The 17733-nt window shown below is 44.7% G+C and overlaps 1 protein-coding gene across 1 annotated transcript in view; it reads right to left on the bottom strand.

Moving 5' to 3' along the window:
• The window catches only part of DMRT1 (doublesex and mab-3 related transcription factor 1), a 103874-nt gene that overhangs the window by 35044 nt on the left and 51097 nt on the right, over window positions 1–17733 (bottom strand). Inside the window, exon 4 of the mRNA XM_036090840.2 lies at window positions 7300–7444. Coding sequence (XP_035946733.2) covers window positions 7300–7444 — 145 coding nt within the window. The remainder of the gene's footprint in view (window positions 1–7299; window positions 7445–17733) is intronic.

Here is a 17733-nt window from a genome sequence, read left to right on the forward strand (position 1 = left end):
CCCCAAAGCTGCCTGCTGTTTATTATATGCTTAAAATGATCATGCTTCATCTTCCTCGCTCAGAAGACCACAATGTCTAGCTGATTTCAAGAATCCCAATACACATACGGTTAGTTTCAAACAGGGCCCCTATAGGTCTAAAAATAGGCCCACCTTAATTATTGTGAGGACTTTATTTGTACAGCCCCCTGCCAGGCATTTGCAGGCACAGAAAATGTTTAAGACATGGTGGCAGGTCTTCATATGGAGATAAAGGAGTTGACAACTTCTGCCATGCCTTTTTTACATAATTTTTCATAAAAATTTTTTTGACCCATGTGTAATAGGTAAGGCTGTTGTTATTTTTTTTCAGCTTTCCAGATGAGGGAGGTGAGGTTGGAAGAGATGAAGCAAGCATGTTACAGTCAGGTCCAGAGCTGGGGACCTCAGCCCAATCTCCTCTCCTGGGGTGGGACCCATCGCCTTGCAAGAACTGACCTCCATGGTCATTGCCGACAAATGCCCCACTTACCTCTCTGTTCAAAGCTAGAGCTGAGGGCGCCTGGGTGGCTCAGTCAGTTAAGTGTCTGCCTTCAGCTCAGGTCATGATCCCAGGGCCCTGGGATCGAGTCCCCTGTCAGGCTCCCTGCTCCGCGGGGAGTCTGCTTCTCCCCCCCCGACTCGTACGCGTGCGTGTGTGCATTCTCTCTCAAAAATATAAAAAATTAAAAAAAAAAAAAAAAGCTAGACCTGAAAATAACAAAGTCACATAAGGAAAACAGTTTACCAGTCAAGTGCTTTTCTTTGAAATTTAGCACATTTCCTGAAGAGTCTGACCTCCCTCAAATCATTTCCTAAACAATCAAGTCATTTCCTAAAGAGTCAAGTTTAAACTCAACATTCTATAAATATTGCATAAAACATATTCAGCTTTCCTTAAAGAAGAGGAAGAAAAGGGTCAGTGTTTTTCTCCCCTGCAGGCTTGCCATATGCTTCAGAGAATATACACAAAAAAGCGAGCCCTCAGATCCTTTGGCCTGCTCTCCTTCCTGTCTGAGCAGGACTCTAAAACATTGCCAGAACATCTTTCTCCCTGACAAGAAGAACTGCCTGAAATGTCAACACACCCCTTACAGAAAGGAATGGTGGAAGTATGTACAGTATTTTGCCATCTCTTGCTGCATTTGGTGATTTATAGAGCTTGCTTCCATACGGGACATGATTTCATCCTCACAACACCTACCTCCTCACCCTCTATTAAGGGGTGAGGAAAGTAAGGGTCTTGGAGAAGAGTCTGATACCCCCACAGCTACACAGCTGGTGAGTGGTGCCTCCTTCAGATGCTGAGCACAGAATGCTCCTACCACCCCACCCAGGAGCGGGGGCAGAACGTCACCTCACCTCACCAAAGGGCAGTTCTGACATCCTGGGATCATGAGCAGGGGAGACCTGAGGGTGCTTCCAGGAGGGAGCACCCCCCTTGCTGTTCTCACCTGCAAAACTAGATGGATGATCTTTCGCTAAAATCCAACATGCAGCATGAAGCAAATCCATTCCATGGAAGTGAAAGCTTAACCATTTAGTCGTAACAATTTTTTGGGGGGGGGTAGCATAAGCCATCGGTGAAATCAGGCACTTCTAGATTCACTGGGCTACAAAAGCGCTAATGTTGAATGGATTCAAAAAGTCATGTTTGGGAACACAGACATAACAGAGGGAGCACGAGGCCTTCAACTCAGAGAGGCCCTTCCACTGACTTGGGGGAAAACATAACGCTCTATATCCTGCTTCATGGATCCGCTGACATCCTATGTGTTCTAAATGAATAATACAAGAACAGCTCATAATACGTAAAGAGCACCTCAAATGAGCGCTTTCTTTCTTCTGAAAGAGCAGAGGTGGAATGTAAAGGGAGGGTGAGTGTGTATAGGGGTCTGCTGCTGCATCCGCACTGGATCGGGCCAAGGATGCCGAAGGAGCCGAATGCACCAGCTCTGACGTTCAAACTGAGACTGCAGAAGAAGTAGACAAAGAGATCAAAGTATGTTCGTCTTTCTCACTTGACATGGACACCTTCTCCCAGGTGTTGGCCAGCCAAGTATACTCTAGGAACTTACACGCAAGACTTCAACATGTAGACAAAGATGCCTGTTCACACCCATTAACATGAGTGTATCTACTAACACAGAGGCATGGCTGTGGAGATCACCTCTTTATCCCGAGTTGAAGAAGCGTGATTTCCAGGGTGCTCCGACCACCACTTTGTGAACCACTTGCATCCGTTACTCTGAAGAGGCCACATTCATGCATAAGCCAACCTTCCGTGTGGGTACTAGAATCCGTGTTTCTCAAGCTATCTGTGGGGAGCGACCTGTTTTGCTTTGTTTAAAAATTTTTTAAGACTTTATGTTTAAGTAATCTCTACATCCAACGTGGACCTCGAACCTACAACCCCAAGACCAAGAGTTGCAACACTCTACCAACTGAGTCAGCCTGGCGCTCCTAAAATGTTTTTGTTTCCAATCTGCCATGGTCTGATACTTTCCTAAGATACAACAAATATGAATTACTAGAATCATAATTTAAAAAATGGAAAGTAACATGAGCAGGCTAGGGAAATCGGAACCCTCATATGCTGGCGGGAAGGTGTAATGGTGCTGCCACCACACAGAAGTCTGGCAGGTTCCGTAAAAAGTTAAACCCAGAATTACCATACGATCCTACAATTTTGCTGCTGGGTATGTACACGAAGACGTGAACACAGGTCTCCAAACAAAGAACACGAAGATCCACAGCACAGCTCTGCACAACAGCCAAAAAAGGTACAAACAATGCAAATGTCCATCAACTGAAGAACAGAAAAGCAAGATGTGGTCTACCCACAACGAGGGCATCTTAGTAGGCCATAAAAAGGAGTTCAGTACTAATACCTGCTACAGTGTGGAGGAACCTCGATAATGTTATGCTCAGTGAAAGAAGCCAGTCACAAAAGGCCACGTATTGTCGATTCCATTTACACGAAACATCCAGAATAGGCAAGTCCATTAAGACAGAAAGCAAATTAGTGGTTGTCAGGGGCTGGGGGAAGGGAGAGTAGGGAATGGCCGCTTAGCAGGTACCCGGTTTCCTTTTGCGGTGATAAAAATGCCTTCAAACTAGATAAAGGTCATGGTTGCCCAACACTGCAAAAGTCCTAAAGGCTGAATCGTATACTTCAAAATGGTTAACGGTTCATTTTATGATAGGTGGATTTTACCTTAATAAAAAAATGAATTCCTAAAAAAATGAAAGACAAAAAATAAGTCCCAAGTTTCAAATTATATTCAACAGACATAAAATCACGGTGCCCAACTGTTACGAAGTTTTTACTTTTAGTTACTTTACTCACCTCCTCTTAGACCAGTAAAGAGGCCCCCACAGGCCCCCACACTGGGGCCCGCTGCCCTGGACCCCATCCTGTCTGACTTACTCAGCACCCCGCTAGTGTCCCTGACGATGGTGGCCCCCACCCCACACAGCCTGCAGGGCAAACCTTCCCTCTACTGGACCACACAAACCTACTGTGCTATCTCTTTCTTTGAAAAAGAGAAGATCTTCCTTGAACCCCGCTCCCCTCCAGCTGCTGCCCCATTTCATGACTCCCCTTACAGCAAAACTCCTTGAAGAAGTGTCTGTGCCCCCGCCCCCATCTTCTCTCCCACACATTCCCAAATGTAGTCAGGCTTTCGTTCCCGCCTCCCCACCCGAATGGCCACTTGTCCAGGTCCTCCCTCATTCCCACCATACAACAGCCGATCATGGTTGATTCCAGCCCTCTTAGCTGACCTATCAGCTTCTTTGGCTCTGTTCACTGAAATGTTTTCTTTGCTCAGCTTGCAAGACAGCACGCCCTGTTAGTTCTCTTCCTCACTTTCTCCTTTGCTGGACCTCTTCATCTGCAACACACCTCCAGACCCTGGAGGGCCCTGGGGCTCCATCTTCGGTCCTTCATTCTGCTCCATCTACACTCACTTCTCTAGGGGCTCTCGTCAGATTGACTTCAAGTAACATCTATGCACTGGACTCTCAAGCTTTTATTTCCAGCAAGGATGTCTCCTCTCAACTTGAGATTGAGACTTCATACATCCAATTCCTACTTGACGATCCACTTGGATGACTCAAGCTTCTCATGAACGTCTCAAACTTCATGTGCAAAATTAAACTCCTAATTCTCACAAACCTGTTCCCCCCACCACCCCGGTCTTCTTTACCTCAATGAACAGAAACTCTGATTTCCTACTTGGTCAGATAAAAAATTATAGAGTCACCCCCACTTCTCCCTTCCTGGCACATCCCAAATCCATCAGCAAATCCTGTTGGTTCTATCTTCAAAACAGATCTAGAATTAAACCACCTGTCATCACCAGCACGTTCCTCCCCCCACCCCCCGACTAGCTCACTGCCACCTTTCTCAACGACTACTGCAATGCCTTCCACTGGACTCCATGCCTCCCCCCTGCACTCCTACAGTCTGTTCTTAGACCACAGCCAGAGTGATCTTCCAAAACCAGAGGACAGACATGTCTCCCATGCCACGCCTTTGCTAGAAAGCCTGCAATGGGCTTCTCATCTCACTTGAAATAAAAGCCAAAGTGCTTGCAATGCTTTACAAAGTCCTACATGACTGGGCCTCACTGTCTCTCTGATCTACCTCCTGACACTTTTCGGGATATAGAAGGGGGAGGAAATGCCTCCTATCCTCTTTACCAAGAAAAACATTAAACAGTAGCAACACAGCAAAAGGAACTTTCCGTGGAATCCCCGCCACATTCTATTTGCATGTTGCAATCTCCAGCAAATGCAGAGGAAGACTTTGAACCGGGACTCCTTTCTTTACATGGTAAAGAGAGGTTAAATTTCTCTTTAAAGAAGGTGAAGAAAAACTGATTTAATGACAAATTTATACTTTAAAGAAAACATTAAACCTACTGAAAAACACTGTTTTTCAAATTACTTACAGTAAGTCCCCACTTAGATCTTCCAAACATGACTTACTTATTAACAAGGCCAACCAAAAGATCTCAGCCCATACCTGATGGGCGTGATGAATGCAACAGGTTACTGGCCAGCCTCTGTCACCTTGTCAGAAGTGAATACACCGCTGTCCCGCCCCCACCCCCGGCCACCAGCCTCAGCCCCACTCAGGGGAAGGGCCTAAGCTGTCCCCGAGCGCCTACTTGTACCAATGCTGATGATAAAACTGAGGACCCAGTGCTCCAAGAGAGGACCCCTGGGGTGTCCTTTTGGCCCCCAAACACAACTTTCTCCTCCCTCTTCCCTTCCCACTTGCTCTGTAAGCATTCCAAGCAACACAGAAGCCCCAAATACCATGCATTTGGAAGTCATAAAGCCACATTTCTTTGAACAATTAGCTGAGATTTGGATTTTCTATTGATTCATATTCTCCTTCTCCACGGCTGTTCGAAAGTAGGTATTACGGAGTTTCACTGTAGCTCATCCTAGCTAACTCGCTCAGGTAGGAGGCTAGTAGTGAGGGAGAGAGGCACCAGAAGGGTAAGCCTGAGGCCTCCTCACGCCTTCAAACACACGTCTCACCAGCAAAAATGTGAGAAAACCTCACTGCTAGCCACCCTCTTTCCCAGTGAGTGCTGGTGCTCAGGTCCTTTCTGTCCTGGACTGTAACCTCTTTCCTTCTGAGCCTTTTCCTTTTCTGCCATAAATTCAAATGCTTCCTGCTCCTCTTCGTATCTGTCCCTCTCTGCTCTAATAAATTTCCTCTTATCTTTTCATCTTACTGCCCTGCTCTGAATTTACACCTTTCTCTCAAGAGTGCGAGTGCTTCTGGGAATATTCCATTATTCCTCGAGCAAGAGGCTCAAGCAATTTCTTCCTGAAAGTAGGTTAACTCCTAATTTTCTGTATGAATAAACGTTTCCTTAACTGCTTCATCACTAAATTCTGCACTGATTCCACAGACCATGAGTTAGGATCCTGACCTTCTAGGCTGATGTTTCTTTACAGAGTAGCAAGCTTACTTAAAAAATAATACCTCATTCATTCATTAATTCACTTGCTTAACCAATAAATAACAAAGAAAAGGCATCACGGCAGGTAAAAAGATATGTAAGATGTGTTCTCTGTCCCTAAAGAGCTTAAAAGCCAGATAAATACGTAGAATCAAAGACAGTATGAAAGAAGGACCATATGGGCATACATTCCATAATATGGATATTTATAATACAGAGTTGAGCTTGTCCACTCCTGACAAAAAAATGGTCATTAATGAAAGTCAAAGTGCAATCAATAACGTGTACTTCAGTTCCTCTACAGTTCAAACAGATCCGTTCCCTTGTCCTCTATATCACGCGTTAATGAAATCCTCTATTTTATTTCAGTATGGCAAATAAGGCATAACTTGCCCAGCTTCTTTAGACTTCCTTGTCCTGAGTTTGGAAATCAAAGGATGGTTCTGATTCTTGTTCTCTAAACACTTGCTTTACAGTAGAAACAAGTTCTCTGTAGAGTGTCAAGTTATTCAGAGAACAAACCTCTCTTTTTATTTAGTGGAGGGTGAGTCCAACAGGCGGGTTTACTACCAAGTCACACACTATTGCCCCGATTTCTACGTACAGTCTCGACTGCATATGCTTCTCACTTTCCTAGATCAAAAGATAAAGCTTAAATATAAAGAACTTAAAAACAGGGCCTAAAAACACAGCAGTCATAAAAGACCTGCCCCTCACCACAGTGTAAATGCTGGGGAGGTTAAAATTGAAGTTGAGGAATTGCGTATTTCAAAGCACTTTGGTTCATTAAGCAGTCATTTTTTATTTTAAAGCTATTATAACAGTTATTTGCATTGCTACTGCATAAAGTCTGAAATCTACCGTATTCAAAAATGTTTTATTAAGTTATTTTATTTCCTCCCCAAAAGATGAATACGCCTTCAATTTTAAAATGGAGAAGTTTTCAATCAAGTATTCAATACAGAGAAATTCACTTTACCAAAAATATCAGGATTTGAGCCACATTTTCCTTTGAACCTGTACTTCGTAGTGCTCCTCCTGAAAATACATTTTTTTTAGCTTTGATGGGAGCCTCTCATTTTATTCTTGTCACTCCAGGTAGTCAGAAAAGAAAAACGTGATATTAAAGCAAAAGCATTCCATAACGGAATACTGTAAAGGATACTCACAAAGGAGTCACATGGCAACCTCCCAAGAGCTCCTGACTTGCAAGACCTTGGAGAGGTCTAGAGACCCAGTGATGGCTACTCATCCTCCGTCCACCCCAATCCCGGCTGTGCATCCGGACACCTACCACTGGCTTTGGCTTCTGAGTAAGAGGGGCCATCCTCGAAAGTGAAGATTTGGGACATGCTCTGGCCCAGGTAGGAGGGAGGCGGGTAGTAAGAATGCATCCTGTACTGGGAACTCACTGCGTGGCGGTTCTCCGAGTTTTTCATCTGCTTGAGAAAAAAAAAAGAAGGAATACACTGAGCCCAAAGTTGCATTGTACAATGATTACAAGAACTGCCTGATTCTTTAAGAGAATAGCCCATTGTTGTTGGAAGTACCCTCGACCATGAATACGCCTCCCCAGTGCAATGACCCTAGAAACTCTAACTGCATCCTTAAGGTGCCTTTTCTATCTTGGGGTCCCTACTAGAGCCTCTGTGAAGCTGCATTTGGTCACATGATACTCAATTAACAAGCACTAAGGAAAAGAGAGCAACAGAGAGGGGACAGCACTGCCCAGAAGCCAACACGTCGCTGTAACTAATTATTTAGCCATAAGCAAGTTATCTGCTTCCTCACTTTCCCTCATGTGTAGAACAGGCGTCTCACCTTAGTTACCTCACTGTGTTCATATAAAAAGAGTATTTTTAAAAAGACAACACGCAAGGCGTGTATAAGTGTAAGCTGTTGTCATTCGCGCAATGACGCACCCCATACTGTCCTCACGTCTGTAGCAAAAACCCAAGTCTGGGATCTCCACTTCCCACACCCGCCTGTCACCAGGGTCCTGGAGGGGACGTGGATTCTGCAAATAGGACATGAAGGGAGATGGGGAAGGCAGACTCTGCGGTCATGTGTCTTTCTGGCAATCAGACTGCCTTTGGGACACTGGGGCAGCTCTCGTGTAAGGAGCAGCTCTCCACTGCTTCCCGACCTCTCACTCAAAGCCAGGTCATGTGACCTGAAGACTTGGAAGCCCCCCGACCTTCCGCAAATATGCAGAACTGTTCTGTTTCCTGCACGGCCCCTGGTACAGACACTGAGCATTACAGGGGTGATCCTATCTTCCCAGCAAGAACAGCTAGACTTCAATTATTTATACTGCATTTAAAAAATTAAATTCAGATGGTATTAACTTTATCTAAAAAGTCAATTTAAGGGAATGTTCAGGAAAAATCAATTCCGTCCAAGAATTAAAGAGTAAGTTCAAAATTACATTTTTCAATCAACTGATGCTACCTGATTAAGAAAATCATACTAACATGACGGGCTGGCAGGGTAAACTTACGTACTGGGCTTCCTCAAGATTATCTATGGACATTAGATTTTGGACAATTTTCCAGTGACTGAAGGCCTATGTGTACTTTGAATATTCAGCACTGCTTGCTGGAAAGGCCTAAGCCCCTGACCTCTGTGGGCTAATTTGAGAAGCTCAAGAGACTCATTTTCGACCCTCCCAAGCGCTCCCCGGCACAAACGAATGCTCTGATGGGTGGATTACTGCTTCTTAGAGAAGCAAGGAAGACTATTCCAATTATTTTCTCTCACTTGAAGTTTATCTGGCAAGTTCCCTTTGTCTTTCCTACTCTGTTTCTCTGAAGCATACGAAATGGTACCCCTCCTAGCCCAATCAGACAATTTTCATCTCCTACCGTCACATAAATCTTACTAAATAAGAGGGCGAGCAAGCTATGCTTGGAAGTAGCCAAAGGGGAAAAACTGGCTGCCCTTAACGAGTGAGCCCAGGTCAGGAGAGCCATTGAGGGGCCATGAAATCACTGAGGAAGGCAGTGACACTCAGTGGTCACTTAACTGCACAGAACCCATGATCAGTTAGACCAGTGCATCCCAGGGCTGTCTTAACGTGTATGCAAATGGCCTGGGGCTAAGCAGATCCTGATCCAGTAAGTGTGCGGTGGGGCCTCAGTCCGGCACAGTCCCAGGAGATGCTGATTCTGCTGGCTCAAAACCCTCACGCTGGTGACAAGGGACTAGAGTAAATGATCCTTTCTCTCATACTTCACACCTTCAGGGGCCCATGACCAAAAAAGGACCTTCTAAAAAACTCTTTTGATCCATTGTTTATGACCGCCAACTTCCCACCTGAACGGAGGGAGGATGGAAATCATGTAAATAACACTATGACTTTTCATGACTTTTTGTTTTATACATGAGATTCCTCAGAGCTCAAGGAACTTTTTCAGGGGTCTGCCAACATCTAGAATTGCTGCAGTGGTGAAGACCAAACTCAACTCTCTTCAAATCAAAGAGCCACTTCTGCCTCTCCAGACCTCCCTCAAGACCACGACACAGTCTACGTAACGAACTCTGCGCGAGAAGCCCAGTCGTCAGCTTTAACGCGCGCAGAGAGCCGCAACACAAATGGGAGGCCTCCCCCCGCCCACTGCAGGGGCCGAGCTGGTCACACCTCCTTCTGGTTTCACAACATCTGCAAGTCAGTTTTTCAAGAAAAATGTTTTTCAATTTTCCCCACGTACAAGTGACACGATTTGAGACCTGCAGGCTCTGCAAAATGCTGATTTTTTTTTCCCCTTTTACGCTGAATTTGTATAAAGCCTCTTTTCAAAATGTTGAAAAACGTTCACTGTGAGTCTAGAGCAGGGATCAGCAAACCTTCTTGGCAAACGGCCAAAGAGAAGATATTTTAGGCTTGGCAACCCACAGGGTCTCTCGACAACTGGCAAATGAATGGGCATGGCTACGTTCCAATAAAACTTTATTTATAAAAAGGTACACTGGTTCACGACCTTCACTCCCACTGGCGGAAGAGGAGCTCGCCCAGCGCTGATGCTGGGCTCCATCACCGGAGTGTCTGATTTCAGTGCTCCGGGAGGTGGCCTGGCCCCGGGCTATTTCAAAGCTCCTGAGGTAGTTCTTTTTTTTTTTTTTTTTATGCTCAGTTAGCCACTGTAGAGTACATCATTAGTTCCTGATGTCGTGTTCAACGATTCATTAGCTGCATATAACACCCAGTGCTCATCACAACACGTGCCCTCCTTAACACCCATCACCTGGTTACCCCATCCCCCACCCTCCTCCCTTCTGTAACCCTCAGTTTGCTTCCCAGAGTCCAGAGCCTCTCATGGTTTGTCTCCCTCTCTGATTTCTTCCCCATTCAGTTTTCCCTCCCTTCCCCTGTGGTCCTCTGTATTATTCCTTATGTTCTGCATATGAGTGAAACCATATGATAATGCTCTTTCTCTGCCTGACTTACTTCACTTAGCATAATCCCCTCCAGTTCCATCCATGTTGATGCACATGGTGGGTATTCATCCTTTCTGATGGCTGAGTAATATTCCATTGTATATATTAACCACATCTTTATCCATTCCCCAGGTAATTCTAATGTGATGTCAAGATTGAGAACCACTGCCCTAGATATCCTGACATATTTCCCACACCCCCAAGAAGTATGAAACCCCAAGATCCCCAGTGTTAACTAAAAAATGCAAAAGGTTAAGTCTGATAGACTGGTCAACTGCTGCCAATCTCAAATTGTATAGTATTTGCAAAAAGATTTAAATAAACTGTAGAGTTCTTCTTTTAACTAAAGCTTACCAAAAAAATAAACAATTTCAAACCCTTGCATGTTAATTTTTTCCTTTAATTCCTCTTATGTTTCTAGAAAGCATCAGATAATAAGGATTATTTAGAAGTAGAAATTGAGGGATTTGAACTCAAACACTGAATTTCCCTAATGAATCCCAAGACCACTGGGACTTCGAGGAAAAGAAAAAGATACAAAGGGTCAGACTCCATTTGAGGTTATTAAATATGAATTTGCTGAAGCCATTTATCACATCAGCCACATTCAACTTGAAGAATAATCTACAAACAACCATCCATGTGTTCACCTGGACATAAGGATGGTTATATGTACAGCTGACTCTTGAACAACACAGGAGGTTAGGGGCTTCAACCTCCCCATGCAGTTGAAAATCCACATATAACTTCTGACCCTCCCAAAATTTAACTACTAAATAACCTCCTGTTGACCAAAGTCTTACCGATAACATAGTAAATTAACACATACCAATAGTACTCTTAGAATGAAGTAAGCTAGGGGGATAAAATGCTATTAAGAAAGCGTAAGGATGGGTTAGCCTGGTGATGGGGAACGTACTGAATGGAGCACTGGGTGTTACATGCAAACAATGAATCATGGGACACTACATCAAAAACTAATGATATAATGTATGGTGATTAACAAACATAATAAAATTAAAAAATAAATAAATAAAACTTCAAAAAAGAAAGCACATTTACAGGACTGTATTGTATTGACCAGAAAAAAAAAATCACACATAAGTGGACTCGTGCAGTTCGTACCTGCGCCGTTCAAGGGTTGACCGTAGCATTTCAAAGCGCTTGTGTAAATCTCTGAAACGTGAAGCTAAAATCAAATTGTGACTCGTCTAGAAAAAGGCGTGGCAGAATGAGATTTCAAACACTAGGTCCCTTCTAGTTCCCTTCCAACTCAAAAAAAAAAATCACAGTCCTGGCTGCTTTTGGATCAGACAAATGGGTAAACAAGGAAACGTTTGAAACTTGCTTTACTTGAAACCAGTAGTACTTAACTGGGGGCAATCTGTCCCCTGGGGGGGACATCTGGTGACTCTGGGAGACCCTTCTCCCAGTCACAGCTGGGGGTGGGGAGGAGAAGGGTATGCTGTGGGCCTCTAGTGAGGAGAGGCCAGGGGGGCTGCAATGCACAGGACGGCTCCTGCACAACAAGAATTATCCAGCCCAGCATTTCAAGAGTGCCAAGGTTGAGAAAACTTGCTTTAAACTACCCTAGTCCCTGCTTGTGCTCAGCCCCTCACCTCCGGCTCAAAGGGCAAAGTTCTACTGAGGGATAGAAGTTACACACAAATTAGAGGCAGCGTTCAGTTCTGCTAAAAGGATATGATTTTTCCTTTATGCAGGGCAGTCTTGTTTCTTCTCAAGATTTTATTTTTTGTTCCTTCAAATTAAAGAACCAAGTAAAACCTAAAAACCCAGTATTCCAGTGAATTATGACTCCCATTACTATTAGCATGTGGTAGCTGGCAAGCAATAGGCATGTTTTATAATCTTATTACCCACCTCAAGCCTGAACCAGAGTGTGACCTACAGATAGGAACTGGGCTAGTGGGGAACGTGCATGGTGTTAGTATTAACACCGGAGGAACACCTAAGAGCTTTGGGTTTTATTTTATTAAACTGTTGAGGACATACAGCACAATAAATCTGAACCACGGGTTTCCTTTTTATATACCTTAGTCACTCTTTTTTATAGTTACAATAAAATCCCCACAAAACATAAAAATATTAGACCCTACTTCCTTAAAAAAAAAAAAAAATTCCTAAATTCTGTTCACTGGTTGTCTGGGAGCATTTCAGCCGGGAAGAGCATGGTCTCGAAGTGAACTGCACGCTCCATCCAGGCTGAGAGGAGTTCGTGAAGACCAGACCACGGTCTAGCTGTTCGCGGAGGCTGGCTCAGCTGCAAAGAAACAGGGCTGGCCAGGAAAGGGGACAGACTTCTCGAGAACCATATGGGATAAAACTCCCAAGTGCAAACCCCAATATTTAAACGAATAGTGAGAAGATGCCCTTGGCAATGTTGTGTGGTTTACAGCCCTTTAAGTTGCAAAAGCTACATTTGGGATGAACCTTTGATTTTATGAAGAGAAATATTTTTCTGAAAAAAGGCAGGCTCTTCACACACTATGGAATTCCAGGTCTCCTGGTGACGTGAAGAGTGAAGGCTGGGTGCTGACTTTCGCCCTCATTAAAGGATTTCTTTAGCTTTAATAGAAGCTTCTTTTCAAACGCTCCGGATGGGATGCCTGTTCCCACGCTTACCTAATCACACACTGTGAGCCCTCCTCGTCCACAGATTTTACCTGTGCAGGTGCTTTACCCAGACGGCAAGTGCCCATTCACCTCCTGAAATACACACCCCACTCATCCTCTGGGATGCCACAGGTCACAGCTGGAAAGAATTCTTCTTAATATACGAGCTAAAAATGATGGCTATTAAGAGCAAATTTCAGAGACGACTGTAACATTAACAAGGCACATGCTGACTGTTGGGACACCTCTTCCTTCCTTGTCCCTCGGGTCCTCTCACCTAGCTTCCTTAACTTCCTCTGCTGGGCTCACCTTGCTTTCTCTGCGGGGCTCACGTTACGGAATGCCCTCCACGCCCCTTCGCAGTGGGAGGAAGCCACGGGGACAGCAGGTGGAGACTGGCCTTGTGCCAACCCGGGCCCTTGCAAGAGATTCCCCCAAAGCCTGGGTGGACCTCTTCAGTGAACCATGGAGGTTTGAGGGTCAGCTGAAGAAGCTAAGAGCTATATGCCCAAAAACGGAAGGGAGGCTCCTCAGAGGGGAGGTGGGACAGAAAATGGGAAGAAGAGGACAGCCATGCAGTACAGCAGAGAGGACAATCAATTAAGAAATGATACATCTAAGACGCCTGAAGCTGCGAACCCCACAATTCCCAAAGCTCCAGAAAGTCTGTGACACAGGCAAACGCAAAATAAACCGTGTGTGAGTGGGGCCTTCTCAAAAAGAATGGAAGGAAAGGAGCTCAATATCAGGTCTGAATTAACACCAGAGTAGATACAAAACACGTGAAAAACAGCCATCAGAGGCACCCTGGAAAAATAGGCAAGTCGTTTGGAAATACAGAACCAACACTGACGGTGAGAACATAAAAGCAAGCCTCCCTCGACTCCCAGAAGTCCCAGAGCGGGCACGAAGAGTCGCACCACCCTGGCACACACTTTAAGGGGTGGACACCCCACAGGGATCAGGGTAACAAGCGCATTTATCAGTGATCTGTTATGCTTCTCCTTCTTGTACAGAACAATTAAGATAGGAGTATTTCCACATTTTAAAAAACCCAAATGAATTTTTGTTTAACTTGTGCTGCTCAATTGGGTTGTTTTCACCATCTGCATCTGAGAACAGGGTCTACCCTTAGACAGTGTTTTCCAAAATGCAGTGCTATGACCATGAGTGACCTAATTCAGCAGGCTGTGATCAGCATTAAAAATAAATAAATAAGTAACAGTACAGAAATGGACAGAATGAAACCGAGTAGAATAAAATAGAAGAGAAATCTGAAAATTCATTGTATATGGTATGGGAAAGAACTGTTGTATGAAATGTTTCATTTTGCGTTTATATGTATGTGTAAACATAAACCCTATGACAATATTAAACATTTCTTACTGTGGATCTCTGTCGAAAATATCTGAAAGGCATCGGTATATAAATCTGGTAAAAGCAAGGACTTTCAAAAACAGGTACACACAAGAAAAAGCCCATTTTATAAAATGGTTCCTTTTCCTGGACCCTGGAAAGATTCAGATGCACTTCAGGGGGCTCACAGAGAGAGGGAGGGGTGGTCTGTTGGCCAAGAGTCTCGGCTGCAGTTAGCCCAGCGCCCCCTTTGTTTTCCCAAACCACACATCTATGCAGGATTATCCAGCTCCGGCGTCAGTACTTACATCTGTGAGCTGATTCACAAATCTAAACCACAAACCCCCACTTTCCACCTAAAGTCACACAGAGCTAGACAGAAACGCAAGCGTCATTTACCTGAAAGCCAACAGAAAACACAGCTTCAGTACAGTAGCTGGTGGAAAAGGGCATGGGAAGTCTGCATTTTTATATTTGGGCTGATAACTATCCAGACACAGGACTCCCCATTTCCACTAACATGGCAAGTTTCTGAAAGCCTAATAACACTCTTCAGAAAGGCGGTGGGGGCTTGTGATGGTGACTTTCTTAAAGTAACTTTCTTGAAAAAATGTTGGTTCTTGACCACAGGACCAATGGACTCTCAGAGGAGGGAAGTAAAGTAAAAGTGAGTAAATTCATTGAGAGATACCACAGAGACCTGTCCTGTGTTCTCATGGAGTCCTCGGTGTAATAATCATTAACATAAAGAAGAACTAACTGCTCAGGGGGATCAAGTAACTGGCTTCCACTCATAAAGGGATTAAGCAGAGAAGCAGGATGCAAACAAAGCAAGTCGGCCTCGGCCTCGGAAGCCTCTCTACTAAACCTCGCAGCCTTTCCCATTTTAAATTAAGATGTCTGCTGATTATAAAGACCTCCTCAGTACCTGTGGCTTTTACCAGTTCTTCCTGTTTTCACTGCTTCAAGATCAAATAAGAAACTTTGGGGGGAGGGGGGAAGGGAGAGTCTGAAAATGAGAAGAAAACAGGCCTGTAATCACGCATTCAGGAACTTTGATTTTAGGACCAGAAGCATTAGACGCATCCATATCTGTTCCCATCTTGATGGACAAACTTAATTAACCTTTGCTACTCTGTTCCGACCTACTGTTTTAGACAAAACTAGTGACCCACAAACAATATGTTGCCATCAGAATCTCAAAAGCTGTGACATCAAGAGATATCGCCGCATCAGCAGTGTCGGGAAATAAGCCACTTGGATTAGCTGCTCTAAGAAATATGGATGATATTCATGTCACACATGAGCTGTCAGAAACATCAGGATACTTTTAGCATAAATCAGCAGTGTGAAGGGTATCTTATGAGTACTGAACATGACGGACTGCTCGGAGGGCAAGGTGAGACCGTCTGGGGCCAGCTTCTACACATGAGCACACGCACAAACTCACACACTTCACCCGAGCTGGTATTAAAAATTCGAAGGCAGGCTGCTGAGGCACGCCCAACTCACGCTGGGTTAGCGTCATGGAAAGGCCACACCAAGACTAGGACGGACAGCCCACCTCTAAGTAACCAAAATGACACAAGAATGACCAGAAATCTGTTTCCCTAAAGTGCATAGAAGAGGGGGTGGCAGGAGAGGGGACATGATGGGGAGCCACAGAACCATGCTTAAGGACCCTAAGCTCAGCGATTTAAATTTGGTTAATCCTATGAAGACACAGGAGTCTCCACTGTCTCTAACATACCAAGTCTCGGAAAACAGGTAAGATACGTTACATCCTCTAAGATCTGATAAGACGTATCATAAAATATAAGAAAACATCGTGTAACACCTGTTAAGGCTTCTTACAAGGAAAACCAAGAATGTGTGCTGTTCTAGGAAGGCAGGGAGATAGAATGGGAACGGGCGTGCCCTCTGCAGTCAGGTAAACCCCAGCTCAAATGCAACCGCCCCGCTCAGCAGCTCTGTGATCCCGGCAAGTTACTTCATCTCCCCAAGTGTCTGAGTGTCTGCTTCCTCCCCCACAGAGGCGGTAGCAATCCCTGAGGGCTGCCTGTAGGGGGTGAGCGGAACGGCAGATATGAAGTGCTCAGACCGTAAGGCTATTCAACACCTGTCCTGCTGCACCTTCCCTGTCCCTTCCCCCCACGGGGGCCTCGCTCTGTGGGCACACCAGCGGGACGGTGGTGGTCACACTCCAGGAGCCCTCTTTCGGGTGCCCTTTCCCAGGTACGCCACGGTCTGCTAACAAAGAGAGAGACAGACAACCCTTCGCATTACATACGTATTTTAAATACGTAAACCTTTTGCTCGGTATTTGAAAGAAAACTCCATTCTCTGAACTTTTTCTACTTTTCAAATCTTAAAAAGCTGAAAACCCAACTCCAGGTCCTACCTTGCCACTGTTACGTACAGAGCATGAGAGAGAGAGAGAGAGAAGAATGTGCCTTCAGGTTTTGGGAGCTCATACCATCACTCAAGACGGGATGATTTTGTCTTCCTTCATTCTCCCGGGATTGGCTGATAAGAATGACTAACTGCCAAAAAGAATGTTCATGAGAAAGAATGAGATGAAAAGATGTGAAAACCAAAATGAGGACGTAACCCCTCTTTTCCCGGCTTCTCCATCTTCTTATGAACCCCCTCCCTGGAGGCTGTGCACAGCCAGGGTGATGCCCACAGGGCCCTGGGAGCAATCTGTCCTGGGGGTGGTCAGTAAGGGGGTCTACTCTCTGCAGAGAATGGTTAAAAGTTAATAAAACTCGTGGAGAGCCTGGATGGCTCAGTCGGTTAAGCATCCAACTCTTGATTTGGGCTCAGGTCATGATCTCCCTCTCTCCCTGCTCCCGCCCCCTGCATGCTCTCTCACTCTAAAATAACTAAGTAAAATTGGAAAAAAAAAAAAAAAAAAAAGGTAGTAAAACTCATTTAAGTTTCTCCTGTCATCCACTTCCCTGAGAGTTACCCCTGGGGGGATGAGCGAGGTGAGCACCATGCCGGGGGCAGAGCTGGGACTCGGTAAATGGATGGTCATGATGAATGCGTGAATGAATTTCTCATACACACTCTGTAATATGATGGAGATTTTTCGATAGTATGGCTTTTTTTTAAGATTTTATTTCTAAGTAATCTGCATACCCAACAACATGCGGCTCACACTTAATAACCTCAAGATCAAGAGTAACACGTTCTACCAACTGAGCGGCTAACCAGGTGCCCCGGAGATTTTTGTAACCCTGTTTTACCTTTCTACTTTCATATTCCTAATATAGTTTTCTAAAAATAGGGCCAACCA

This window comes from Halichoerus grypus, chromosome 14 (assembly GCF_964656455.1).
Source record: "Halichoerus grypus chromosome 14, mHalGry1.hap1.1, whole genome shotgun sequence".
NCBI classification, from domain to species: Eukaryota; Metazoa; Chordata; class Mammalia; order Carnivora; family Phocidae; genus Halichoerus; species Halichoerus grypus.